This window comes from Spermophilus citellus, assembly GCF_964194105.1.
Source record: "Spermophilus citellus genome assembly, chromosome: 2".
Classification (NCBI taxonomy): Eukaryota; Metazoa; Chordata; class Mammalia; order Rodentia; family Sciuridae; genus Spermophilus; species Spermophilus citellus.
Genome location: NC_138183.1, coordinates 7,560,461 through 7,577,667, shown reverse-complemented (window position 1 = coordinate 7,577,667; position 17,207 = coordinate 7,560,461). Strand labels below are relative to the sequence as shown.

General features: G+C 51.8%; 1 protein-coding gene across 4 annotated transcripts; it reads right to left on the bottom strand.

Annotated features, from left to right (window-relative positions):
* Positions 1-1,861: 1,861 nt before the first annotated feature.
* GOLGA2 (golgin A2) lies at positions 1,862-17,164 on the bottom strand. Of its 4 annotated transcripts, none has more exons than XM_081274647.1 (27): positions 17,010-17,164; positions 15,409-15,531; positions 14,099-14,179; positions 12,026-12,133; positions 11,711-11,754; positions 11,529-11,592; positions 11,164-11,223; positions 10,903-10,983; positions 10,007-10,045; positions 9,678-9,740; positions 9,495-9,588; positions 9,295-9,401; positions 7,391-7,449; positions 6,933-7,074; positions 6,433-6,522; positions 6,219-6,326; positions 5,957-6,044; positions 5,217-5,554; positions 4,864-4,977; positions 4,286-4,531; positions 4,130-4,205; positions 3,844-3,935; positions 3,367-3,585; positions 3,184-3,286; positions 2,983-3,089; positions 2,747-2,903; positions 1,862-2,664 (listed from the first exon to the last, which is right to left on the bottom strand). In XM_081274647.1, exons 1-27 carry the CDS (start codon positions 17,091-17,093, stop codon positions 2,450-2,452), a joined length of 3,102 nt encoding a protein of 1,033 aa, XP_081130773.1. In that variant the 5' UTR covers positions 17,094-17,164; the 3' UTR covers positions 1,862-2,449. The 4 variants fall into 4 exon arrangements, with proteins under 4 accessions (XP_081130773.1, XP_081130774.1, XP_081130775.1 ...); XM_081274648.1 differs by having other exon boundaries at positions 3,844-3,932; XM_081274649.1 differs by lacking the exon at positions 10,903-10,983.
* Positions 17,165-17,207: the final 43 nt, after the last annotated feature.

Here is a 17,207-nt window from a genome sequence, read left to right as displayed (position 1 = left end):
GCCTGGTGGCTGCTGTGGAGGCTAGGGGTAGAACACAGGGTAATCAGAGGTGGGGGTGGCCCCAGGGCCAGGCTCATGTCTGAACTGTGGGAGCACTGCCTGGGTGGCGAGTGAAGGTTGTGTGTGTGGTTAAGCAGGGCTGCCCTGCCTGCACCAGGCTAACTGGGAGCACTGGCCCAGCCACCTCCAGCTCCTCCATTCCATTTGCCTTCCCTTTCCTATCTGTCCATCTGTCCGTTTCCTCTTTTCCAGAAACCTTGTCCACGCCCACAGCTGTGTCACCTGTCAGGGCGTGGCTGCTCCTGCCTTACCAGCTCTCTCCTTCCTTTTCTCTCTCGTTTTCTCTTGGTTTTCTCTCCAACTGCCAGCCGATCGGGTCAGGCAAGTCCGTCCCGTCCTGAGAGCCCCAGGCCCCCCTTCGACCTCTAACCAGATCCCTCCTATTCCTCGGAGACCTCCCTCTCCAAGCCTGCCTGGACAGCTGCTCTGTGACTTGACAGTGGCCCCCCACCCCGGCCCCAAAGCATCCCTTTTCATCTGTGACTTAGTCTGCCGTAGTGGTGAGCTGACACATCCAGGCGTGACGTTGGTGAAAACTTGTGTCCCTCTGTGGTATTGCTCCCGCCCTGTTCTATAAATATCTATAAATACTCTATACATATATATACATATATATGGCTGACTCAGCTGTGCCTCTAGTGTTGGGAATCAGTCACCATGCTATCTCCTTGTGGAGTCGTGTGGCCTCAATACAAGGGAATGCTGTCGCCCTGATGTCCCCGGCTCCACAGTGTGCCACCTTCAGTGAGCCTCTCTGTCCTGCTTGGCCTGTGGACAGCCAGCCCCCTCAGCCATCCTTCTGTTGCCGCTCGAAGCATGGGGGCGCTGTGCTGGCAGCTGCTGGCTCTCTGAAGGCCTCCAGTCTTGCTGTCTCTCGGCTGAGAATAAAACTCATTCCTGGATGGTGGGGAACCGTGTGTCCTCTGCTGGCTTGTGTTCTCTGTGGGGCTTGGGATGGGAAGGTCTGCACACAGGCTGGGTGAAGAAGGGCCACGGCTAGTATGCTGTAAGGAGTGTGAAGGTGGTTAAAGCACCTGGAGGTGAACTTCTCATCCTGTGAACCCGGCTGTGGCCACTAGGGGGCAGGGCCACAAACTCAGCCTAGAGGGAGAACCTGTGGCTGGGGTGGGCACTCTGAAGGGACAGCCAGGAGGAAGAGGCTCCCAGGTGTGGAGAGGCCAGGGGATGGTAAGTCTGGACTGGAAGTTGACACCCTTAGGTGTTGCATCCTGTGACCCTTCCCCACTGTTAGATAAACCTTGCGTCTTCACACATTAGGACAAGACTGCCCTGAGAGCCCCCATGGTGATCGCCCTGGAATCCTCCAGGCTTCACCAAGCACGGTAGAGGGGACAGGCTTGGAGGATGGCAGACAGCCCTGCTAGGCACACTTCATGCAGTCCAGAAGCCTGCCCTCTGCTGGCAGGACCACTCCCTGCTTAGTGCTGCCAGCTGTCAGGACCCAGGACCCAGGGAGGCAAACAGGAACCCAAGGCTGAGCGGTATGGCTAAATCCATTTATTCAGAAATAAAAAGCAAAATAAACAGGAGCTGCATCACCAGGGCACCACAACCCCATTCCTGCCTCCTTCCTTTGTCCTATGCTATCAATAAATAAGTTTCCCAATCCCAAATAATTATTAGACTCTTCTCTCCATTTGCCAGCTCCAACTATGATACAGGGGGCAGTCCTACCCCAGAATTTACAAAATAATACACAGGTACAATATGTACACTGGGGGAGGGGAGGCCCACCCCCCCAGCAGCCTCTGCCCTGCCTGGCCTACAGTTAGCCTCAACCGTCATAAGGCCTGAGAATGCTGCCCAGTGGCCCTGCCCAAGATATTTCTGAGGATGGGAGCCCTCAGGACTGCCTGCGCCCACGCTGCCCTCGCCTAGCCTTCAGTAACCCTAAATGTTTGAAGACCCATGAGAATGCTGCCCAGCTGACCTGCCAAAGTGCTTCTAAGACGGGAGCCCTGCTGAATGGAGGACTGCCCCCGCCAGACTCTGCCCCAGCCCCACCTACAGTGAGCCCCATCTTAAGGGCTGTGAAAATGCTGCCCAACTTGCCTGCCCCAAAGTACCTCTTGTAAGAGGATAGAGCCCCCTAAATGAAGGACTGCTTGGTGAGGGCAAGGGGGCCACCATAGAGCCCTGCCCCTCTAGAAAATTATGAGCCTCTGGCTCTCTTTCTGGAGCAAGAGTCCAGAAATCAAGACTCAGCCCTAGCCAAGGTGGCAAAGGGTCTGCACCTGTTTGTCCCCTATTAGGGGTCTTAACTTGCTAGTCCTAAGGGTAAAAGGGTAACTGGGAAGGAATGGCAGGGACAGGGGGGTAAGGGACAGGTGGGGGAAAAGTCCCTGGCCCCTCCTCCCCGGCCTCCGACTTAGATGACCATGATCTTAACCTCATCATTGTCGTCGGCACGGTAGAAGAAGGGGACGCAGGGGTTGGTGCCCAGGCCGAGGCGTTCCTGGGGGTTCTGGATCTCGCGCAGCAGCTGTATGATCTGCTGCGCAGTGTGGTTCTCAGGGGGAGAAGCCGCCCCAGCCTCTCCTTGTGCCGGCTCCACGCTGTCAGCAAGGCTCACCTCTCGAAGGTCTTTGGAGAGAGGAAAGGCCTCTGAGCACGGGGCAGCCCTCTGCTGCTCCTCCTGTCAGCCCGTCCTGAGGTCTCTACTCACCACCCTGCTTGTCAGTTGCTCCAAATTCCTGGGGGCTTGCTGGCTCTGGAGTGGTGGTCTCAGCAGGACTCTGGGCCGCTGCCAGGAACTTGCCCTGCCACTCGTTGCGCTCCCCCACAAGCTGCAGCACCAGCTCCTGCAGCTCCAGCAACTTGACCTGAAGGGAGAGGTGCTCAGTGCCCCGGCCCCCGCCCAGCCTGCAGGCCTGCAGAGAAGAGATGTTCAGGGGCTCCTACCTTCATCTCCTCCTTGTCCTGGGCCAGCCGGCTGATGTACTCCTCCTTCTCTCGGTGGCGCTCCTTCAGCACTGCCCTCTGATTTTGGTAGAGGGCAATGTATTCTCCTGCAGGGAGGGCAGGGCACAGGACTCAGATGCTGGAGCTCCCCCAACAGGCCCCTATGCAAACCCCACTGCCTTGGGCCCCAGCTGGGCTCACCGATGGTGTCCGTCTCTCCAGAGAGCTGGATGCAGCGATGTTCCAGTTCCTCCACCCGCTCCTTGAGCTCCACCTTCTCCTGCATGACCTCCAGGAAGCGGCTCTGAGGCCAAAATAGCAGGGTCAGGACTCAGGAGGGAACTGTCCTGTATCTACACTTCCTCTGTTGGGAAAGGCTCTCACCTGCAGCTTCTCCATGGCCATCTGTAGAGCCTGGGTGCTCTCCCCAGACACACAATTGTCCCCACTCCTGGGGATCAGGGCTTGCTCTGTGGGCTCACTCTGGGATGTGGCTTCCAGATGAGCCAGGCGCCGGCAGTGTGTCTGCTGCTCCCTCAGCTGCCTGCGCAGCCGTGCCTTCTCTTCCTCGGCACTGGCTAGAGCCGCATTAAAAAATACCACCTAGAAGCAAGACATGTCCTTTTTATTGAAGAAATGCTCGGGACAAACCAGGGAGCAGAGAGCAGAGCAGCCCTCCCCTGGGCCTCAGTGGGTCACTACTTTTCCTAGGGGGGCACGTATCCAATCCCTGTCTCCACGGGAGGCGTGGGTGTTGGCGGAAATGGGAGTGGGAAAAACCAAGGTATCAGGACATCCAGAAGGACCACAGAGGGAGGCAGAAAAGGCGAGCTGGGGAAGGGACAGAAGAGCACAGCTCACCATGGCCTCTCGGCTGTCCAGGTCCTCTGGGATGGTCAAACTGGGCCGAGAAGCCTCCTCCTCCTTTTCTTCCTCGTCCATTTCATCTTCTACTGCAGACAGCCAGAGGGATCCCTCAGACAACCCAAGGGGAGGCCCAGGAAAAAAAGGGTCCACTTCTGACCCCTTACTGTGTACCCCTGGGCCAGCCTCCCCAGAGATTAACAGCACGTTCCGAAGGCTTCCTCTAACACTGTTCCACCACAGTCCCTCTTCAGGCTCCCCTCCTTGGGACGGTTTCACTCACCTTCCCCAGGAAGAGCCAGGAGGCTCAGCTGGGCCTGTAGCTGTTGGTTTTGCTGACTGGTGGCTTCTAGGCGCTCCTATGGATTGGGAAGTGAGTGAGAAGGCATAGAATGGCCAGGTCCTCCACTTAGGGGCCCGGCCTCAGCAGCCCCCTCACCTGGGTCTCCTGCAACTCCTGGCGGGCCATCTCCACTGCCATCTTGCCCTGCACCTCTTCATGCTGCAGCTGGTCTATAAGCTGAGTCTGCAGCAGAACCTGCTTGTGTAGCGCCTCCTTCTCGGAGGTCAGCTGCTGATAGGCAGCCACGTGCTGTTGATAGGCTGCCACGTACTGCTGCAGGTGAGACAGGTACTGGTCTCGCTGCTGTTGCAGACCCTGAGCCTCCTGGCTCTTCAGCTCCACCTGTGGGAAGGCCCTGGGTGTAAGGGCAAGTGTCACTTGCTTCCAGTTCTTGATCCCAGCCCATAAGTGACGGTGGTGGTTAGTGGTGGAGGGTAACAGAGCCCCATGCCTCCAACACTTAGCCTCACATTTTGTAACCATCTTTCCCTACCACGGGAACTTCAGGCCACAGATGTGGAAAAGCAAAGAGAGCCACACACATCTGTTAAGTGCACCCTACTAGTGCCCAGTAACTGAAGCTAAAGAAACCAGGGTTAGTGGTGTGAAGCATTAAAGCCTCCCATCATGGCTGTCTCTTCCCCTACAGTGAGGGCACATGGGGCAAGGGTTACCGTCTCCTTTAGCTCTCCCAGCTTCTCCTGTAGCTGACCCAACTTCTTGGCCAGCTCCTTCTTGACGTGCTGCTCTGACTGCAGCGCACTGGTGATCTCCATATTCTCATTCGTCTGAACAGAAAGCAGGAATCAGTGCCATACAATGCAGCTAGAGACCCCAGGCCTGGGTGTCCACCTGCCACGGTCAGAGAGTTATCCCTCCCCCCACAGACACCTGAGCGAGGCTTTAGCTCGAAGGGTGCTCCACAGCCACCATTTCGTGGGGGGCGGGGTGGGGTGGGGTGAAGGCCAAGACAGAAAGGCCCAGAAGGACCTGATGAGGAAGGCCTGTGAGCCCATGGGCCACGCACCAGCCTTACGAAGCCGTTCTGTAGCTCCGCCAGCTGCTCCTTGAGCTCACGGTTCTGGGAGAGCGCGCGGCTGATGGTGGTGCGGTCGTTCTGCATGCTCTCCAGGATCTGCTTGCGCTCCTCTGCCTGCTCGCCCCAGAGCTCCGCAGCATGCTCGAGCTCCAGCAGCCGCTCCTCCTGCTCACGATTCAGGCGACTCAGGCTATTGTTATCCTGCACCTGGACATGGAGCTGTCCAGCCAGGTTCTCCAGTTCCTTCTGCAGCTGCTCCACATCTGCCTGCAGCTGCTGCTCTGCCTCTGAGGGCCCTGCTGGGGGCTCCACGGGTGGGGGCTCCACTGAGAAAGGAAGCACACAATAAGGGACTTGGACCTCTGGCTTTTCAGAACCCTCTTCGTGGGTCCATAGCTCTTAATTCAGGCTCCTCACTCCAAACCTTGCCTTCCTAATAGTTCCTCATGCCTACATGATGGTCAATCCTTCAAGTCATTTCCCAATATAGTTCCTTACACTGCCATGCTCAAGTCAACTGTGGGAGGCTGGCAGTAGGCACACCATCCCTCTCTGAAGATGGGGACACACTGCTGGCTCAGAGAGGTGATAAGATTTGCCATACATCTTCTGGCACAGACCCCTTTCCCTCTGCCACAGTGTCCTTGAAATCACTCCTCTCCCTGAGGTAGTCTAAGCCACCCCCCTCAGACATACTCCGGCTCTAGGTGACCCTCGTCCCCACTCACCCATCTGGCTCCTCAGTTCTGCCAAGTTGGTCTCCAACTCCTGAACCCGACTCTCACTCTGTTCCTTCTCCTCCTTCAATGTGCGCAGCTGCCTCAGGCACAGGGGGAAAGAGCAGAGAGAGGGAGGGCATGGAGGACCCTGGCCCCGACTCCCTCTCTGCCCCTACCTCCAAAAATCCAGAACATGGACCCCTCTCCTGGTTGCACTCCACAGCAGGACACACCAGGGAAACCCAGCAAGCCATCTGAGGTCAGGCCTCACCTGCTCTGACATCTGCTGCATCCTCTGCTGCCACATGGTGCTCTCTCCTTTCAGGTTCTCTGCATAGTGGTCTCTCTCCACCTGCAGTTGTTTCAGTGACTCCATCAGCTAACAAGAATGAGTACAGAAATTAGGAAGGCTGTCACTGGTTGTTACCTGCTCCTGGCCACCTGGATCCATCTTCCTCCCATATCCCTCCCTCTGCAAAGCCTACCTGCCCCACACGTTTCTCCAGCTGTGCCCGCTCCTCTACGGCCTGCTGTAACTGCTGGTTACTATCAGGGGCTTCAGACCGGCTAGAGAACTGAAGTGGGGAAAGTGAGAAGTTTAGATCTGGGGAGCCCAGGTGTTTCACATGATGCCTCCATAGGGTGTGAACTAGATCAGTGTACGACTCAGGGTCATTACCACATAATAAAAGTGCTGGCTGAACCCTCAGGAGAGGGAACAGACTCCTGGATAACCATATACAGGAAATCTACAACACGATGGTATTCAACCAAGATGATTTAAAAATAAAAATTTAAAAAGCCATATCATTGAGATTCTGATTCCACAGGTCTGGGCAGAGCTCCCATTTGTGGATTTTTTAACCATCTCTGGAAGATTCTATGGCAGGACCAGACAAGAACCCAAATTTTCCAGCTCTTGGTTGGAGGCCACCCTGATGACCGCACAGGGCCAGGGCTGGGGCTGCTGGGGCTGCCGCCTTACTTGTTGCAGCAGCAGCTCAGACATCTCCAGCTTCTTTTGGAGCTCCTCTGCCCCCAGCTGCATAGCTGCTTTCTCTGCCAGCACCACACGGAGCTTCTCTTCCAATTCTGAGTTCTGCTGCTTCAGGTCCTCGTTATTTATGCTGTAGTCAGAGGCAGCACAGTAAGGAATGTACCAAGAACAGGAAGAGAAATTTCGGTGACCAACCCATTGCCCTTGCCACAGAACCATGGTATTAGAAGGGACTCCAGGAATCAGGAGTCACAGGTGACAGACCACAGAGAAGATACGAGTAGCCTGAGGCTGCCCCAGGAATGAGGCAAAGGCTGGGACTACAGTTTGGCTTTGGACACATCCAAGCCTATAAAACCTCCTCCCCATGTTCACCTCCCACCCTCACCCCCACCCCCACAACCTCACTAAAGTCCTGGACTGCCCATTCTCCTTCCCCTTCCTACTTGTTCTTGTACAACTCCAGCCTGAGGGCATCTCTCTCTTTGGTTAGCTCCTTGTTGTGCTGCAAATACAGAAAACAAAGTCAGGATCTGGACCTGGCAGGCCAAAGAGGCAGCCAGCACTCTAACCACAGTAACTATTCCAGAGTGACACTTCCTCACCCTCAATCACACTTGACAGTTGTCCGAGGCATTGCTAAGCCCAGGGTTCATTTATGTTTTCATGTGTGTTTGCTTTGATTTGTGTGATAGGGAGTGTCTCAAGACGTTATCCCTGCTGGTATTTAACTCCTGGGCTCAAATGATTATTCTGCTCCTCTGTACTTGGGACTAACAGTGTACCACCAAACTTAGCCTTGATTTGTTGTTTTCCTTGTGCTGGCAACAAAACCCAGGGCCCAAAGCATGCTAGGCAAGTGCTCTATCACTGAAATACATCCCAAGCCCTCTTGTTTGCTTTGACTTTTATTTATCTGTTTGTTTATTTTTTGGTGTTGGGGATTGGCCCAGGGTTGCTTTATCATTGAGGTACATTTCTAGCCTTTTTTATTTTTTTAATTTTGAGACAGAGTCTCACAAAGAGGTTGGCATTGAACTTGTAATTCTCCTGCCTCAGCTCCCCAAGGTGCTGAGATCACAGGAGATCACCAGATCACCACCCTGCTTGATTACTCATTTGTTTTGAACAAGAACTCAGTAAGGCTCGGCATGGTGGCACACGCCTATAAGCCCAACAGTTTGGGAGGCTGAGGCAGGAAGATCGAGAGTTCAAAGTCAGCCTGCCTCAGCAAAAGGGAGGCACTAAGCAATTCAGTGAGAACCTGCCCCTAAATAAAATACTAAATAGGGCTGGGGATGTGGCTCAGTGGTTGAGGGTTGAGTGCCCCCGAGTTCAATCCCCGGTACCAAAAAAAAAAAAAAAAAGAACTCAATAGGGGAAAAAGATCTAACAGATAAAAGATCTACAATTGTATCTAATACTGGTGCTACTGTTATTAGTACTAGCTGTAATTATCTACACTAAGTGCTTTGCCAGGCATCATGCTAATGATCCCACTTTATCTTTATAAACACTGTATGAGGCAGTTACTGGTTATCTCCATTTTGTAGGTGAAACACAGCCTTTAAGAAGCTAAGTGGCCTGTCTGGGATCACTTATGCAGAGCTCAAATTTGAACATCCTGGTCCCCACACAGGGATGGGGGTATAGTTAGAAGAAAGGAAGTTAAATCTCTTGTTCACAATTTGATTGGATGGTACATTCACATAGTCCAAAACGCAGAAGGTACAGAAGTGAAATGTCACTAAGTGTGGGGACACACACCTATAATCCCAGACTTGGGAGGCTGAGGCAAGAGGATTGCAAGTACAAGTCAGCCTTAGCAAGGACCTAAGCAACTTACTGAGACCCTGACTCAAAAAATAAAAAGAGCTAGGGATGTGAACCCCTGGGTTCAATCCCCAGTACCCGCCCCCCACAAAAAAAAAGAAGTGAAATATGTCTTAGCCACCCTGTTCCTCTCCCTGAGTTTATGTATTCCAGACATGTTTTATGTATATTACACACATGCCCCCTTCTCTCTCCACAAACGAAAACATACTAAGTTCTTGGGAACCTTCACAGCCCATGCATCATATATCCCTTCTCCTAGCACCTGGTAGAGGCCACAGCAGGCTAAGGGCATGGTGGGCTTCCCACACTCAGGGCTCCATATCCAGTGCTCACTGTGCAGAGCACCTGACTCATCCCCAGGCTTCCACTACCAACCACACCACATAAAGCAGCAAGAAACGGCCCATGCTGCATTCTGAGCAGCAAGATGCTCCATCCACAGAAGGGCCCTTTATGCTCACTCCTGCACTGGAAAGGTTAGGCTGCTGGTGGCGGGGCAGGAGGCTGGGCTCACCCTGTCTGCCTTCTTTTGCTGTGTGGAGACAGCAGACAGAGTCCGTTCCAGCTCTCCCACACGCTGTCGGGAAGACTGCAGACGGCCAGCAAGACCCTCAGACTCTCCTGGAATGAGAAGTCGAGATGAAGCCTCAAGAAATTACCCACAGGCCCGCCAAAGTGTCAGACTAGAGGCTGAAGAGGTCCCCGGGCTCCCACCTGCTTTCTGCCTGGCTGCGTGCTGAGTGTGAGCCAGGGCTGTCTGTAATTCTGCTTTCTCAGACACCAGAATTCCTATGGTCTGGATGTGAACCTTTCAGAGAAAAACCAAAACAAGTGCTGAGGAGGAGGAAAGAGGTGTTTTCCAGGGAACATAGGGGACACATGGCACTGTCCACTCACCTGCAACTGTTCCCTTAGAGCTCCCTGCTCCTTTGCCAACTTCTCTTGACACGCCTTTTTCTCCTAGAGGCAGAGGAAGAAGCAGCTCTTACTGGGGGAGGCAGAGATGGAACAGCAAAGACCATGCCCCAGAGAACCTCAGTGGCCCAAGCAGGCCCACAAATGAGACCTGAGTATGAGGTACCCTGAGTGGGACAGGGTGGGCCATGGGGGGATGGGCAGTGAGCCTTCTCCAGGCTAGGAGTGGGCAGGACAAGACTGCGGCCTCTACCTGAGTCCTACCCCAATCCCAGGAGCCATGCAAGAAGCAAACACAGAAATCACATTACTTTTTCCAGTTGATCCAGAGTGTCTTGGTTCTGCTGTTTCTGCGGGGAAAAAGTCAAAGGAAGGTAATTGAGGTTGATCCCTTTTATGCCACTCTCCAGATCAGGATGGGGCAGGCAAGTGCCAGGGATGGGTCTAAAAGAAGTTGTCAGATCCCATGGGGACATGAACTGACTAATTCAAGCTCCCAAAGAAAGAGAATTTGGGTGTTGACTGGTGTTCGCTCACAGCTATGCAAGGGAGGGGCTGAATCTGAGTTCTCTTTAAAGGACAATACCATAAATCTCCAGAAATGGAGTTGGAGAAACAAAGACAACCCCCTGCAGCTTGTGACTCAGGAGGGTGCGTTCCCTTGGCAACTGAGCACATCCTATGGGCCAGGTAAAATTCTGAACAATAGGGCTATAGGAAGAAGAAGGATGGACAAGACCCCTCTTCTCCCTGGTGCTTATATTCCAATGAGCCTTTAAGTCTATGATGCTCAGAGCTGAAAGGGACCTTTGATTCCCTTTAATTCTACCTCTGTGGGAAACTCAAGCCCAGGGAGAAGTGGTTAGTCCAAAATCAAAGAGAGCAAATTAAGGACTGAACCAGGGCAGTATGTGGGGCTCCTGACAGCCATTTAGGCTTAGGCTCCTCCTGGAGCGACAACCTCAGGGCAAGTGGGGCAAGGACTCAAGAAATGGTCTTGAGGAGAGAGAGGACACAGAGAGGGAAGCAAAAGAAAGAGCCATGCGGAATGCTCTATGCTCTGAGGTCTCTCCAGCTGAGACCTAGGCCCCCCAGCACCCCATTCCCCTTGGCACCAGGGGCCCCCAGCCCCTTACTGCAGAGCCCCAAGGGAAACTGGAGCCCAGGATTGGCAGCATGAAACCAGGGGATCCCACTGGACTCTTACCAATTCCTCTATCTTGCTACTGAGTTGTTTGTTTGTTAGATAGCTGGAGTCCAGGGCTACTGCTAGCTCTTGGTACCGGCTCTGAGGCGCATGCAGAGAGGAGGAGTTGGAGGAGGGTTGGGGGAAGAGGTAGAGAGAGCATCATTAGGGTTGGGGGGTGTGTGGACTGTCTCAGCTGGCAGCAGGGCACCCAGGCCCCACTGTGGGAGAAGATAGGAGCTGGCCTGCAGGGTCACTGGGCCAAGGGCCAGGGTCACTCACCTCCATATCCTTCATGTTAGCAGATGATGAGAGGCCTTCTCCATTGATGTACGATGTAGACTAGAAGAGATGAGAGGTCCAATGGAGATGCTCATTTCCTCTCAATGTCTAAGCCCTCTGACTTCCTTTCTTTCCTTTCAACTAGCAAAATCTTCCCTGGCCATGTTGGATCCCTATTCCCATAACCCCTTTATGCCAACTTCTCAGGGTTCCTATGCTCCCATCAGGCTTCCCCCTTCCAAGCAGCTCTCATCTGTGTTTTTTGCACCTGAATAAATGATGGCATCAAACATATATATCCAGTCCATTATCTGAACTTCTCCTCCCCACCTCTGCTCCCTTATGGACCCTAATTTCTTAGGTACCTCAGATACAAGACCATTGAGCTGTTGAGAAAGTTGTCGCAGGCTCTCGGTTGATGAGAAAGTCCTAGAGATGGAGACACAGGGTCAGGGGTAGAGATGGCTCCATGGGAAAAAGTTCATGGGTGGTGGCCATCCCTGACTCCTGTGGTCTAGGGTCTGCTGCCCCAGTAGGAGATACTCACTTTGTTTCATCCATAATATTAGGACCAATGTCGGCATCATGGTTCTGTTTGGGAAGAAACACATGATGTGGTCATTCAACTTCTAGTAAAAATCACCCAGGGATAGGGTGAGCCAACCTCATTCCAATAACTTTCCATCTCCCAAACCTCAAAGAAAAGCCATGTTTTGGCCTCCCCATCCCAGTCCCCAGGAAGAGCACCTGGCTCTAGAGACCAAGCTACCTGAAGAGAGGAGAGTCCGTATGAGCATTATCCTTTGGGAAAAGGATGAGTAAGCACACAGGAAGATAGTGGGCAAAAGGGAAAGGAACAAACCTGAGGTGACTCCAGGCTAGGGAGAGTAGGGCCTGGAGAAGGGACACGGCCAAGTGACACGCTGTCATCAGCAGCTGGTGGTGCAGGAGCAGTGTGGTCTTTGGGTGCCTGTCACAGAACAGAGCAGGGGGAGGGGGTCAGGGGCCATATAGGAGAGAACCTGCTTCATTGCTATGGACACAAGGGTGCAGAGCAGGCAGGACATTGTTGCTGCAGTCAGAGGGATAGTCATATGTGCTGGGAGCACCTGGGGGTATAGACACCGTTAGCCCAGGCTTCAGACTGCTTGGCAGCATTTCCGCCAGCCAAAGATCAAAGCAGGGGCTGCATGACCCCCTTCCTAAATACCTGAGGACCTTGTTCTCCCTGGGGCTCAGCAAAAGGTGGTACAGGCTTGGGCCAATGGCAGCCACAGCAGGTAGAAGGAAAGTGTGGCCAAGTCAGGGAGAAGAAATGCACTGTTCTAGAGAATTACTGTGACCCTAACCCTGGGATTCTGCTGGCCAGAGACTATGGGTGATGGACTTGGTGTCATAGTCTACTCCCCTCACCATAACCTAGTTCTACTAGAAATCACATTGTCTCCATTATTCCCCATTTCTGGAGACACCACTATCTCTACTTAGGGGACTGCAATCCCATCTCTGCATTCCTAGAGTAGAAAACCTCTGTGGGAACCAGTTATTGATGCAGCGAGGCTTTGAAATACAGTAGGTCTTCACCTCCACAACAGAGGGGCACAGGCTGGGTGCACAATCTCAGAACACTAGCACAGACTAGGATTTTTCTGATGAGAAAACATCCCCCTATGTGGCTGGCCCCTCACTAGAGCAAACGCCAGACACACAGCTGCAGGACTTATTGAGGCTCCCACCTCACATGCCACTTTGTATCCTCCAAGTTGACAAAGTGAGTCATAGCACCTGGGTAGACCTGACCACGTGGGTGGGAACAGCTATGATGACTGGAAAACTCTTCAACCCGTCATCCCTCTCCCTATGCCCAGTTCCAAAAGGATCTGGCTCTGTCTTAGCTCTATTGCTCTGGCTTGGCAGATATCCTTGGACAAGTTAGCTAAAGAGAAAGTTCCAATACAATATCCGATGGAGGCCAATGCCTAGCCCTGTGTACCCAGACCCTGCCCCAGGACTGAGCTACCTGCATTCCTGAAAGGTCCTCTATGACTTCATAATGACCTCATAATGCTGACCATGACCCTTCCGTTCCCTCTGCCTCCCCACTCTCCATGTGCATGAATGTTACTCACCTTTAATCTTCGAAGTGGCCTCAAAGTGGCCACCTCCTGCATCCTTGAATCAATTCAGAACCAATTTCCCCTCACTTAAGTATTTGGGATGGTGCCACATTCTCCCTAGCTTCTCTCAGAAGCCTCTCCTCCCTATGCCTGCATCCTATCTTGTGTCTGTTTTCGCCTCTGTTTAACAAAGTGCCTGTGCTTTGAAGGGCCAAATGAATATGGCCAGGTGTCCTCTGATTTTTAAGAGAGATTAGGGGCAGAGTGTTCTGGTCATTCACCTGTTGGTTAACCTCACATCCTTTACAGTTAGTTGATCTGAACAAAATAGCCTCAATCCTTGCAACTATAATGCAAACTCACTTTTCTTAACCTTACATTCCCAAACGTCAAACCCAATGAAGTAATCAATCAAGAAAATTACAAACTTTTAAGGTCTAATGATCTTTTAGGGATGGACACACAGAGGACAAGACCTAAAAAGTTTTGCTGTTGTTTTGTTTTTTAATCTCTCCCAGTCTGAAAGCACCACACTGGGCATTCAAAAGCTCAAGCTCCACACACCTTCTCTCAAAGTTATTCCCAAATTAATTTTAGTCTTCAAGGTATGTTTCACCTTCTCCAAGATGATAAAAGATGTGGGGAAGGAAAAAAGCCCAATCAACAAAGCAAGTGAAGAAGCAGATGTAAGCAGGCTGAGGGTTAATGGCAGCAACATAAAATAAGCCAGAGGCAAATGATCCCCAAACCAGAGAAGCCTCAGAGGCATGCACAGCTGGGAGAGAGGAAGCCAAAGGGTGGTCTCGGCACTGCCTCACCTTCCACTTGTCCAATGGGGGGAGCGCTACCCCATTGGAATGGTTAAGGTCGGACACCAGCACCTTCAGAATGTCCTGAATCTACAGGAGGTGAAAAGGGAAAAACAAGGGTGGGGGAAAAGAAAGAAGTGGCTTAGAGAGAGGCAAGAAAGTCAAGGGAAGGGAGAAGTTGGTTTAGGAAAATGAAATGCTAGAAGAGCAAAGGAGACCAATACCAGGGCCTGTGCCATCCTTCCAAAAAGCTACTTGCTGCCTTGCAAATAGTAAAATTCCGAGTGATGTAGTCAAGTTACCTGACCAGTGCAAGTCTTAATATGCACATGAGACCCTCTCCTCAGGCTTAGGATGAAGGGCGGAATCTGGAAGAGCTCCATACGCCCATCTCCATTTCAAAAACCAGACTCCCAAGTAAGGGTTCACTAGAACACAGGGAGTTAGAGCTAAAAATTAAGTTTGAAAGACAATGATTTAATCCAACCATATCATCTTACAGATAAGGAAACTGAGACCCTGGAAGAAAATAAATTTTCTGAGGTCACCCAGCAAGCTAATAGCAAAAACAGACTCAAAATTCAGACATTCTTCCAATCCTGGAGCCTGGGGCTCTCCTCGCCACACCCTGGGGCTCTTGCAGTGATGCATCCTAAAAGAAGAGCCTGATGGCAAGCAGCTGTTCTCAATTGCCTGGCTTCCCCCTGGCCCCCGAGGCTGAGGAAACCAAATAGCAACTACCATTTATTGAATGTTTACTCCAAACCTGACTCTCTATTAGGAAATAAATATAAAAACAATAAATCTCATTTAAGCTTCATAAGTGTACATAAAAACTATATACATATATATATATTTTTTTCAGTGCTGAGGATTGAACCCAGGGGCCTCATACAACCAAGACACCCCCAGCTCTCAAAACCAAAATTCTTTTTTTATAATGTTTTTGGAGTTTTAGATGGACAACATGTCTTTATTTTTATGTGGGGTTAAGGATCGAACCCAGTGCCTCACATATGTAGACAAGCACTCTGCCACTGAGCTACCACCCTAGCCCCTCAAACCCAGAATTCTTTTTTTTTTTTTGTAGTTGTATATGTACAGCATACCTTTATTTTATTTGTTTATTTTTATGTGGTGCTGAGGATTGAACCCAGTGCCTCACACATGCTAGGCAAGTGCTCTGCCACTGGAACTAGAGCCCCAGCCCTCAAACCCAGAATTCTTAACCAATACCTTACACTTCTTCAATCTTAACCATTACCCTTTTCTGCCCTTTGAACCCCCAATCCCTGGGAGCCTGACCAGCTAAAACTCACATCCTCAGGTGAATGACAACCACCAGCAGTGGTTGTCTCAGGGCTACTGCCATTTTTTATCTTTTTTTTCTTCTTTGCTCCTGCAGGAACACCAAGACCGTTCTTCTGCTGATACTCTCTCAGCTGTGAAAAGGAGAAGCAGTGACATTCATGAGAATTAGCCCCTACATTCACATCTTCCTCTATAATTTTTATAAAATATTCTTATGTGTACCATCTGATATAATGTCATCAACAATGTCACAAGGTGTTTCAATGATTAAGGACTGAAAAGATGGACTACAAACATTGAGTTTTTTTATAAAGACAATAATGGAGTTCAAGTTCAATCTTCTGACTCCCAGCTCTGGAGTTCGCCATAAAGCAGCAGCTCCCAGGGGCAAGCCAGAGGTAGGGGTGGATAAGTAAATATTAAGTAAGCAGGAACTGTACACTGGGCGGTTCAGAAGCCAAATATTGGAGTCCTGCTTATACCTCTGTACTTCCCAAAGTTTTACAAATCAACATATCCTAACAGAAGGCAGTAAAGACACAGCCCCAGCAAATCTGGCAACAGAGCACAACCCAAATATCATTTCAGAGAGGTCTATTACAATCTTAAAAATATATACAAATGTCATCTTTATATACATTAATGTTTAATCGCTCTCAAGAAAATAAACTGATGCTTCACAGAGATGCCTCACATTTATAATCCCAGAGCACTCTGCACCCCAAGTTGTGAAGATGAATTGGGGAAGATACAAACTGTGAAGCTCAGTTCCCAGGACCTGTTCCACATTAGACAAACAGACCTCACTCCAGCAAACACTGAATGAAGGGCACCCTGGTCCCAGATCTCAGGGAATTCGAATGTAAAGATGTCAGGGGAAAAAAAAAATTTTTTAAGCCACTCTGGAAGGTAGACACCTGGGAGAAAATCCCAGGTTTAGGAAGAACCCAAACCTGTTCTTCCATGGTCACCGGGAGATACTGTCAACGTTTTTATTAGCTCATTGGTGAAGTGTGTAGGCTTTCTGAGTTATCACTGTGTGAGTTGGAAGTAATGGAGCCTAAAACCTCTCAGCACTAGGTCCCACAGACCTGAGAGTTCCCTTCCAGGTGGAAATCTGTGCCCAGACCAAAGAAGCCCAAAGGGAGTGAAGACACTTAGGGGACCAGGTAGGAAGATCACAGGCCGAGCTCGCGGTGGTAATGACAGTTCCCAGGGAGGACTGTGACGTAACTACATTCCACTCCTCCCTACCGACGCCCGAGTCGCTACTCCACGGTGGGGGAGGGGAAAGCAGGGCTGGGACCGAGGTCCTTGACCACCAGGGAGCCCAGGGAGATCCAATTTGGGGCGGCAGGAAGCCGGGGCCGCGCCTGGAGCGGGGAGCCCTGGAGTCACCGGCCAAAGTCACCCAGGGGCGACTGGCGAGGGCGGGGGCTGAGCTGTTGAGGGGGCGGGGCTGGCTGAGAAGACTTTAGTGGGGGGAGCTGGGGGGCGCCCAGGGGCTCGCCCCGGGTACCTCAGGAATGGCACAGACTCTGGCCACGGTCCGGCCGTCGGAAGGACTCGGTCTGTCTGGCTCGAGGGGCCGCGACCCGGTGCGTTTTACCTTTTTCTTGGCCGCGGCCAATTTGCTCTGTCTGGTCTCTTCCGACATACCGGGGCGGGGAGGGGGAAGTAGGGGGCGCCACATCACCAAGATCCCAGCAACCAACGCGAAATTTCTTCCGGCGGCTAAAGCGGAATGAAGCGAATCCAGGGCGGTTCTAGGCGTCCGTGGGGGGTGGTGGGCGTGGCCTAAATTCCC

Bases quoted from the DNA above. Each gene is read 5' to 3' on its own strand.
- GOLGA2 (XM_081274647.1), bottom strand. From the start codon at position 17,093: ATGTGGCGCCCCCTACTTCCCCCTCCCCGCCCCGGTATGTCGGAAGAG. The intron at 10,984-11,163 runs GTGAGTGACCCT...CATGCGCCTCAG, and splicing joins CTAACATGAAGGATATGGAG to AGCCGGTACCAAGAGCTAGC. The intron at 3,090-3,183 runs GTGAGCCCAGCT...CCCTCCCTGCAG, and splicing joins TGGAGAGACGGACACCATCG to GAGAATACATTGCCCTCTAC.